The sequence below is a fragment of the Dendrobates tinctorius genome, unplaced genomic scaffold, assembly GCF_039654945.1.
Source record: "Dendrobates tinctorius isolate UK_male_01 unplaced genomic scaffold, ASM3965494v1 ptg000166l, whole genome shotgun sequence".
In the NCBI taxonomy this organism is placed as follows: domain Eukaryota; kingdom Metazoa; phylum Chordata; class Amphibia; order Anura; family Dendrobatidae; genus Dendrobates; species Dendrobates tinctorius.
This window is the reverse complement of record NW_027361833.1, coordinates 7,258,867-7,270,000: the sequence shown is the minus strand read 5'-3', so window position 1 is coordinate 7,270,000 and position 11,134 is coordinate 7,258,867. Positions and strand designations below refer to the sequence as shown.

Sequence of the window (11,134 nt, the reverse complement as noted above, 5' to 3'; positions counted from 1 at the left end):
TCCTGTACAACGTCTTCTGGATTCTTGAATTACATTAGCAGCGCAGACGACTATTCTTATCTTCCAAATACTTGCCTAATCTTTGATGCGGCAGTCATACTTGCCTTTATCTGTCCTGTTGAAAAGAACTAGACCTGGAGTACAGAAGGCAAAAAAACATTCATAGGATAATACCATATACAAAAGGATGAATCCCCCCTTTCAATAATGACACGTTCCAATAATGACGTGTTGAGAACACAATACCTATTGTAGAGTATATGCAGTCAGCTGCTGCTGCCCATCCTATAAAGGCAGAAAGAACATCTTGAATCAACGTAGAAGTTTATGGAAGTCACGATAAGAACAAAAATGGTATCCGTATTTTATTAATCCATCTCTCACCAGCAACGCCGTTTTTATCCAGTTCCTATTTTGATTTCCATAAACCTCTACCCCTACTTTTGTTAATATGTATTTGGTAGGTTGTATTTTATTAACTATTGGAAGGGTACCAATTATAGTTTAGAAATTTTTATAGCTTTACAGTCAGCCTTAAAGAAACAGGATCAGTTATATTTTCCACCTTTACCTTTTGCTAGTAGTTAATTTGATAGCAGGTTCTCCAAATGTGATTCTTGCATGTGTAGAAATAGGAAGAACAATATCTTGTCTCTTTTTTCAGAGCATAAGTCTTCATCACTGATCTCCTGTATTTCTTCACCTGCAAGAAATGTTGTTATTTGGTTATTACATTTTTAGATGTCTTGCAACAGTGAAGATACTTGTCATAGTCTAGTAATATGACAGAACTTCAATTAACAACATTTTTCCCAAAACAGGTCTACATTGCAATTTAAGTTTTCACTCCCACAGGTGGCGCACACGTGGTTTGTGGACCCACTGTGTCACAAGGGTGGACCTGCCTAGGAAGAGGCATGACTCAACAGCTACCTTGTGTTCGCTGAAGCTCCTGATGGTGGAGACAGACTGGGCTGCAGGTAGCCACCAGGTACCACTCCTATGAAGGTAGGTGTACTGCAGCTACCGATCCCAAGGGAGACGTGACCTAGGTCACTGACAAGCAGGTAACCAAGATGGACGGATTGTACAGACAACTTGGATCATGAAGATAGGCTCTTGTTCACGCACGTAGAGATCAGGAAACAGTTCTGGAGCTGTCCGCATTAGGACCAGGGGACCGGGTATAGGTATCACAGATGCAATGTCAGGATTAGGGTACCACCAAAGCGGTCACAGGAACACGGACAAACAGAAACACAGGAAAAGGAATAACTTTAACAGACCAATGGGGGACCTGGAAACACACAGTTACACACACCAACACCTCTAAGATTGACTATATGGGTTGCTCAGGCACCTTCCTATTGGAGAGGGTTCCTTTTATTATTATTATTTATTTATTTATACAGTGCCATTTATTCCATGGTGCTGTACATGAGAAGGGGTTACATACAAAGTCATAGATATCATTTATAGTAAACAAATTTACAATGACAGACTGGTACAGAGGGGAGGTGACCCTGTCCTTGCCGACTTACATTCTACGGGATAATGGGGAAGAGACAGAAGGCTGGGGGGTGCAGCAGCTCTGGTGGTGGTGAGGCGGCAGAATGGTTATTGCAGGCTGTAAGCTTTCCTGAAGAGATGGGTTTTCAGGTTCCATCTGAAGGACCCAAGGGTGGTGGATAATCGGACGTGTTGAGGCGTGGAATGCCAGAATGGGGGATATTCGGGAGAAATCTTGGAGGCGGTTGTGTGAGAAACAAATAAGTGTGGAGGAGAGTAGGAGGTTTTGGGGGGATTGAAGATTACGTGATGGAAGATATTGGAAGATTAGTTCAGAGATATAGGGAGGGGACAGGTTGTGGATGGTTTTGTAGGTCAGTGTTAGTAGTTTGAACTGGATTTGTTGGGGAATTGGGAGCCAGTGGAGGGATTTGCAGAAGGGAGAAACAGGGAAGTAGCAAGGAGAGAGGTGGATTAGCTGGGCAGCAGACTGGAGTGGTGCAAGAAAGTTGGCAGGAGGCCACAGAGGAGGGTGTTGCAGTAATCAAGGCGAGAGATGATGAGGGCATGCACAAGGTTTTAGTAGACTGAGGGCTGAGGAAGGGACAGATTCTGGAAATATTTTTGAGTTGGAGGAGATAGGAGGTGGCAAGAGTATGGATGTGAGACAAGAGATTAGACAAGAGTTTAGCCTTTTATACAAAATGCCTCCCAGCTATTTACTGGGAGGCAACTTGCAGGTGATTACTTTAACTAAATGCTTTCCCACTTTTAGCTGGGGGCATTTTACAATGTGCCCCTTTAAGAGTAGGGGTACGCGTGCACTAGGCACGCTGCCAGAACACATTGTGGCATGCACAGAGAGATGCTGATGAGGACCCTCCAGGGACAGTGGCAGGTGGGGAGTTTGACTGGGGCAGTACACCTGTCAAACCGTATCGCAGGTGTCCCTAAGCAAACTAAAAATTTTCTTCTTTTGCGATACTGATGTGTATTTTACACAGGTGCTACAATGTATATAATACTGTATGTCACTGTCAGCCTCTAGATCTGTAACTGTAGATCTGTATCTAGGCTTTCCAGAAAGCTGTCTCAAGGTAAGGTGAAACCTGGAGACATCAGTACAGACTGTAAAATATGAATGGCTATGTCAGGGCAATGAACAGCTGAACCTGCTGTAACAGCAGCTCAGCAGAAATAGCTGGGTGGTAATGGTGCAATATTGCTCTTAATGAAGTGCAGAGCTTCTCTGGACAAGCCCCATAAAGTGATGCCACCTATTCTGCTTATCACTCAGTAATGCATGCTCGATGATCATATGCTTCATTTTCTCTTGTTTAATTTTGCAAATGTTTTATGATCTGTTATGAAACAAGGTCATTTCCCATGTATATGACATGTTATACAACGTCCGTCATTGTGTAACTATAAACAACCCTGTATTTTATGCACTATGTGTTCTTTAGTACTGCATGCTTACTTACCAAGGACATGTGTTTGAGCAGGTTTGCGAAAACCATCTTCAGAAGCCATTATCAAAACCTCAGTGTTTTCACTGTCCATTGAAAATGGTGAAGCATTAAGTGTAAAACGTTCCTCGTGTTTACCTGGAATGATCACAGTCTAAATTAATGGAAACTTCATTCTCCAGCAGGACTTGGCATCTGTCCACACTGCCAAAAGTACCAATACCTGGTTTAAAAACAACAGTATCACTGTGCTTGATTGGCCAGCAGACTCTCCTGACCTTAATCTCATAGAGAATCTGTGGGGTATTGTCAAGAGGAAGATGAGACACCAGACCCAACAATGCAGATGAGCTGAAGGTTGCTATCAAAGCATCCTGGGCTTCCATAACACCTCAGCGGTGCCACAGGCTGATCGCCTCCATGCCACGCCGCATTGATGCAGTAATTGATGCAAAAGGAGCCCTGACCAAGTATTGAGTGCATTTACTAAACACACATTTCAGTAAGCCAACATTTTGGGTTTTAAAATCATTTTGCAAGCTGGTGTTATAAAGTATTCTAATTTACTGAGATAATGAGTTTTGGGTTTTCATTGGCTGTAAGCCATAATCATAAATATTAACAGAAATAAACACGTGAAATAGATCACACTGTTTGTAATGACTCTATATAATATGAATTTCACTTTTTGTATTGAAGAACTGAAGTATATTAACTTTTTAATGATATTCTAATTTTGTGAGAAGCACCTGTGTACGTCTGTATTTTGGTCATGGAAACTTGCTGAGATAGCTGGTGAAAAATATGATGGGTAATAAGTTACAAGCAGGAAACATATTAATAACTAACTTTAAAGTTCCAAACTTAATCTATTTTATAACTGCTCTATATTGTATGCAAGGGTTAACATTTCTTAGGTCAACTCAGTAATGAGTTTACGCAACACAGGTAGAGTAAAAATAATAAGAAGAAGCAGCAGTCAGAGTCCCATCTTTAATCATTGTTGCATGTAAAAGAAAATTATTCCTAGGACTTACTTTCCCAGGGTTCTTTTATGTTCACAGGACTCAAGTCTGCTTTGCATTTTGAATATGTTCCATCAACTTTAAAAGAATCATTCCTGTAAAGACTAAAAGTTGAGATGCGGGAGTCAAAGTGGCACTTTGTTATCAAGGCTCAGTAAAGATGTATTCTTTGTGGTCACTGTTAGAGACATTTACATTTTAATCAGTTCTCATAAGCTTTTGAACGTGATAAGACTGTGGTCACTCTAAGTAGCCCTCAATGTTAAAATGTAAATTATTTCAGATATCAGAAGTAGCTATGGGGTGATAGATAGTAACATGTGATACATTAAACATAGGATATAGTTCAGAAGTTATTTTAAACTTCTAATTTGTAAACAACAAAACACTTCTCCAGCAATAATATCAGCTGATATGGCATCTGGGATGGGAGATAGTCACCTGTGAGTGGCTGATTATTGGCTGTTCTTGTGTCACAGAATCATAGAATCATAGAATCGTAGAGTTGGAAGGGACCTCCTGGGCCATCTGGTCCAACCCCCTGCTCAAAGCAGGATTCGCTAAATCATCCCAGTCAGATGTCTGTCCAGCCTCTGTTTGAAGACTTCCATTGAAGGAGAACTCACCACTTCTCGTGGCAGCCTGTTCAACTCATTGATCACTCTAACTGTCAAAAAGTTTTTTCTAATATCTAATCTGTGTCTCCTCCCATTCAGTTTCATCCCATTGCTTCTAGTCTTTCCTTGTGCAAATGAGAATAAAGTTGATCCTTCTACAATGTGACAGCCCTTTAGATATTTGTAGACAGCTATTAAGTCTCCTCTCAGTCTTCTCTTTTCCAAACTAAACATTCCCAAATCCTGCAACCTTTCCTCATAAGACAGGGTTTGCAGACCGGTCACCATTCTGGTCGCTCTTTTCTGAACTTTCTCCAGTTTGTTGATGTCTTTTTTAAAATGTGGTGCCCAAAACTGGACACAATATTCCAGATGAGGTCTGACCAAAGAGGAGTAGAGGGAAATAATGACTTCACGTGATCTAGACTGTATGCTTCTGTTAATACATCCTAGAATTGCATTTGCCTTTTTTGCTGCTGCATCACACTGTTGACTCATATTCAGTCTGTGATCTATTAGTATACCCAAGTCTTTTTCACATGTGCTGTCACTTAGCCCTATTCCTCCCATTCTGTATATGCTTTTTTCATTTTTATTGCCCAGATGTAGTACTTTGCATTTCTCCCTGTTAAAAACCATTCTGTTAGTTGCTGCCCACTTCTCCAGTTTATTTATATCTTTTTGAATCCTCTCTCTCTCTTCTCTAGTATTAGCTATCCCTCCTAGCTTTGTGTCATCAGCAAATTTAATCAGTTTACCCTCAATTCCTTCATCTAAATCGTTGATAAAGATGTTGAACATTACAGTGCCCAGGACAGAGCCCTGTGGTACCCCACTTGAGACATTCTTCCAACTGGATGTGCAGCCATTTACGACCACTCTTTGGGTCCGATCACTAAGCCAGTTATGAATCCACCTAACAGTTGCCTTGTCCATTCCATACTTAGTCATTTTTTCAATAAGGATTGTATGAGAGACTTTGTCAAATGCTTTGCTGAAGTCAAGATATACTATATCTACAGCATTTCCTTGATCCACCCAATCAGTGATACCGTCATAGAAGGAAATTAAGTTAGTCTGACATGACTTATTAGTTACAAACCCATGCTGACTCTGTTTAATCACTTCATTCTTATCCAGGTACTGACATACATGTTGTTTAATAATTTGTTCAAAGATCTTTCCTGATATAGAAGTCAGACTCACCGGCTTATAGTTGCCTGGGTCCACCTTCTTCCCCTTTTTGAAGATAGGAACAACATTTGCTCTTCTCCAGTCTTCTGGCACTTCTCCTGTTCTCCAAGAATTTTCAAAGATTATGGAGAGGGGTTCAAAAATTTCTTCTGCTTTCTCCTTCAGTACTCTGGGGTGTAATTCATCCGGACCTGGAGACTTGAATTCATTTAGGTTAGCTAAGTGTTTCCTCACTATCTTTCTGTTTATAGATATCCTGGATTCTTCTATTCCCTCAATAGGACAGTGAATAACAGTTGATGTTACATTTCCTTTCTGAGAGAAAACAGATGCAAAATAGGAATTTAAAAGTTCAGCCTTCTAAACATCCTGTCTTACCATTTCATCATTTTAATCCTGTAAAAATCCTATAGCATCTTTGACTTTTCTTTTACTTTTGACACATCCCCAAAATCCTTTATTATTGCTTTTGACATCTCTTGCAAGCCTCAATTCATTTTCAGCTTTAGATAATCTGATTTGTGCCCTGCAGATTCTACAGACAGCATTATATTCTTCTTTAGATATACCTCCCTCTTTCCATTTTATAAACATTTTTTTCTTCCTTTTTAGCATGTGCTTAAGTTCTGTGTTCATCCATCCTGGTTTCCTTAAATGCTTCCTATTCTTCCCTCTTTTCAGAATTGTTAACAACTGTGCTTTGAGAATTTCATCTTTCAAGATTTCCCATCCTTCCTGGACATTTTTGTCTTTAAGGATATCCAGCCATTGGATCCCTCCAATTCTCTTTCTGAATCCCTTAAAATCTGCCTTTCTGAAATCTAACCTTGACGTCTGAGTCTTCACAGGTCTTCCGCCTCTAGTTATCCAAATTTCTAAAATAGCATGGTCGCTACCTCCTAGGGTCCCAGCCACTTTTACCTCCTCAACCATTTCCTCCCTGTTTATAAGGATTAGATCCAAGGTAGCAGTTCCCCTTGTTTTCTCCCCTACCTTTTGGAAGATAAAGTTGTCAGCAAGAGAGGATAAGAATTTCCTTGACCTGTTAGTTTTGCCTGAGAGAGATTCCCAACAAATGTCTGGATAGTTGAAATCTCCCATGACAACTATGTCATATTTTTTGGAGAACTTGTCCATTTGATGCATAAAGAGTTCATCCATATCTTCAGCTTGCACAGGCGGCCTGTAGCAAATGCCTACAATGGTGTCCTTTCCATTGTTCTGTCCTTGTATTCTTACCCAAACAGTTTCCACAGAACTCCCAGTCTCTGAAGCTTCAATCTCTGTGCAGGTATACGCGTTTCTAACATACAATGTGACACCTCCTCCTCGTTTATCAAGTCTGTTTCTTGCAAATAAGTTGTATCCTTCTAGTCTTGTATTCCAATCATGTGTATTGTCCCACCAAGTTTCAGTGATTACAATGACATCATATTTCTTTTCCTGTGTTAGTAGTTCCAATTCTCCTTGTTTGTTGCCCATGCTTTGTGCATTAGTATAGAAACATTTTAGTTTGTGATAGGTTTCTCTTTCTCCAATATTTTTATTAATTAGATTCTTTTGTCTTTGTTCTTCCTTTCCACCTCTAATAGCAGAGTTCTCAATAGCATTTGTCAGGTGTATGGCTTTTTCTGGTCTTTTGCTTCCCTTCCCATGTTGTTCTAGTTTAAAGCTCTCCTTACAAGTGTAGCAAGGCGACTTCCAAATACATGCATTCCAGTCTTCGTAAGGTGCACCCCATCTCTAGCAAGTAGACCATCGTATAAGTAATTCACTCCGTGTCATGTGGTAGGAAAGAAATGCTGACGCATAAAAGAGGTGAGTAAATGTTGGGGTGATCGGCTGACAATCTAATTTGTATTGGATCTCTGGATCATCCCAACTGGCCAATTCAAGGAAAAGAAAAAATGGGTATGTTAGATATGAACAAGCCCAATCCTTTTTTTTCCCACAGGGATAAGTCCACCATCACAAATTATAAGACCATACGAATGAGACCTATACCTAGGACCACATTGCCATCACTACATCTCCCAGTGTTCCCCAACTCTGGTCCCCAGGAGCCACCAACAGGTCAAGTTTTCAGAATTTCCTTAGTATTGCCAGGTGATAATTACATTCTGGACGGGCAAGAATTCCATTACCTGGGCAATACTAAGGAAATCCTGAAAACATGACCCGTTGGTGGCTCCTGAGGACCAGAGTTGGGGAGCACTGCGAGTCTAGACTGTCAATCCTGTAGCCATCACTGTGGGTACAAGATGAAGTAAGTGCACTGGTTCAAAAATTATGTCATGGACAAGTGCCAGATTAAAATTTGACTAAATTTACCTATTTTCTTCGGTATGCCATCCACGCGAGAGATGTTTTTTGTTTGAGGGAACAGTTACTTGGTCTTTTGCAATCCAGTCATCTACAGGGATACAATAGGAGTGTAAACAGTAATGTATGCATTCATTTTATGGATCAGCAAAATATGCTGTTATTTTGATAAAATATGCCTATTGTCCATTTGAAAAGATATTAGATTGTGTTTTACATTTATTTATATTTATAGAATGCAATTTGAAATATTTTCAATTGGACAATAGGCACACTGAGGAAGGTCTAATGTAGACCGAAAAATTTGTGAAGCTTTATTGTTGGATTGCATATTAAACAATTTATTTAATTTCATCTACACTGAGTGCCAAGTTTTCTTACGTATGTATATCAGGATGGGCCCAAGATAGGAGACATATATTCCAGGATGGGCCCAGGATGAGGAACATACATACCAGGATGGGAGATATATATACTAGGATGGGGAACATATATACTGGGAATAGGGACTTATATATCTAGAAAGGGCCCAGAATGGGGAACATTACTACATAATGTGGGAGGGAGAGACACAAATATCCTTATAGGATTTAGAATGCAACTAAGACCCAAACATATGACCAACATGCAGGGAGGTGCAGGTCCCAGGTTCAGTTTTGCTCCGAGGCTCATAGCACTCTAGTTATGCCAATGGGTGTCACCCATTAATTGAGGCAAATCTAGTTAGCCATTCATGAAAATTTAGATGAGCATAGCCTGGAAAAAGCCTAGCTTGCAGACAAGTCTAAACAACTCCATTGTGTCTAGTTACAATAAGAAAAAACCTGCTTTCTAAAAAAATTCCTTTAATTTTTAATTTATTTTACACATTATATTATATACACTGTACATGTAAATAAGATACAATTATGTGACAATTATATTAACTGCTGAATGTATACTATTTGTTTACTGCATCTATTAAGAAAGCTTCATAAGATTATAATATTGCTGGCGACTAATATAAGTAGAGGTAGCATATTGCTAATGGGGGCAAAATGATTTCTAAATTAAAATCCCAGTCCCATAAAATAACCCAACTCAAGGTCCTCTCTTCATAGTATTGACTTTCTATCAGCGTCTATATTTTGTCTAACTGGTGGGAGATATAAAAAACTTTTTGTTGTAACAGTTCCAGACTGTTTTGTAGTTGGTGCACATCCCCTTTCCATACTCTAAGTTCAGGAATGAGTCTGATACATCTAATATGTTGTTATTATTATTATTATTATTATTATTATTATTCCAGGTACCTCCAAATGGGGATACAATTAAAATGTCAGCTGTATACAGTTGCAATGCATTATGATGTTTCTGCTAAATTAATAAATTTCCACTCACTGTCACGAGTAAAGCCATCTTTTCTTTCACACAAGCATTCATATTGCAGTTTAAGATCCCATAATTCTTCTTTAAGGCTGTAGTTTTCTTCACTCAAATGGTGGCTTTGGGTCCTTAATCTTCTACACTCACTCCTAAGTTGGGTAATTTCCTTCTGGAGATCTTCTTGGTAATTTTCAGGATGTGACAATGATGTCTGACTAATCTGTAATTAAATACAACATATATACAGAAACAATAATATTAATAATATGATATTATTGTTGATAATATAATACATATATAGATTAATATTAAAAATACTGGTATTCTTTTATTAGTTAAAAGTGTTGTCCCATGAACAAAGTATATTTTAATCAATAGATCTTGGAATAATAATAATTTCCGCAATTGGATGAGTTAAAAAAAATGTTCCTGTGCTGAAATAATCTAATAAATGTGCCCCTGCTATGTACTGTGTAATGGCTGTGTCTGACTGTACAGGAACATGGTCTGAATATACCACAGCTCCTGGGCAGGGGAGGTAGCAAAAGAGTATACAGACATTATAGAATGGGATCACAGCTGATTCTTTCTATGAGGTAAAACATTTCACTGCCTGATTTTTAAAAAAAGTTTTACCTCACAGAAAGAATCATCTGTGATATCACACTATAATGTCTTGTTTACTCACTTTTGCTTCCTCCCCTGCCCAGGAGCTGTGGTATGATCAGTCCATGTTCCTGTACGGTCAGACACAGCCATTACACAGTACACAGCAGGGGCACATTTATGAGATTATCTCCGCAAAGGAACATTTTATTTAAACACATCCAGTTGTGGAACTTATTTTTATTATAAGATCTAGTCATTAAAATATACTTTACGTGTGGGAAAACCCCTTTAAAGCATTCTCTGCACTTGAAATGCTTCTGACATTTGATAAAGTGTTGTCACTGCAAAAAAACAGCTCTTGATGTCATTGCACATCAACAATTGCTACAGTGATCTCCTGCTGTTACATGGAAACAGCAGTAACACAACGCAGTATACCATACAGGGATAGGACACACAGTGATGATAGAGCTCATGCATGCTCAACGCCTGTTTAACGCCTCATTTTTGCGCTTTCAATTTTCTAGTCTTTCCACGAAGAGCCATAATTTTTTTTTCTGTTGACAAACCTTATGAGGGGATAAGTTGTAGTTTTAAATGATATACATCACTGTGTTTAGTGTATGTTGCCATTTTCTGATATCCGTAACTTTTTTACTTTTCTTTTGGTGCACTTGTACAATTATGATATAATAATACGTATGCACACAAATAATAGTGATAATGCTATAATTTTATTTCTAAAAAAAGTTGAGTCACCTTAGACACCAGCTGCAATCCTATTCTCTGCGCTTAAAATACCTTTGACCTTTATAAATTTTACAAAGTGATGTAATTGCAAAGGGACAGCTCATACAGTGATGTCATGCTGTAATATGCAGATATTTACTCAATTGTGCCATCGTGTTTTGGGTGTCATTTTTATGACATTTATTGTGCAGTAGAAATTACCTGACAACAGGATATTCCATACTTCAATGGTATCAATGATTCGAACACAAATAATTTTTTCTGGTTTCAATTC

At 38.8% G+C, this 11,134-nt stretch overlaps 1 protein-coding gene across 1 annotated transcript in view; it reads right to left on the bottom strand.

The window, feature by feature from the left end:
* Positions 1 to 11,134, bottom strand: part of LOC141053659 (uncharacterized) — a 71,160-nt gene that overhangs the window by 30,716 nt on the left and 29,310 nt on the right. Inside the window, exons 5-9 of the mRNA XM_073550677.1 lie at positions 9,517 to 9,721; positions 8,146 to 8,227; positions 4,016 to 4,107; positions 2,994 to 3,116; positions 572 to 703 (exon numbers count right to left, since the gene is read on the bottom strand). Of these exons, the coding sequence (XP_073406778.1) occupies positions 585 to 703; positions 2,994 to 3,116; positions 4,016 to 4,107; positions 8,146 to 8,227; positions 9,517 to 9,721 (621 nt within the window). The 3' untranslated portion in view covers positions 572 to 584. The remainder of the gene's footprint in view (positions 1 to 571; positions 704 to 2,993; positions 3,117 to 4,015; positions 4,108 to 8,145; positions 8,228 to 9,516; positions 9,722 to 11,134) is intronic.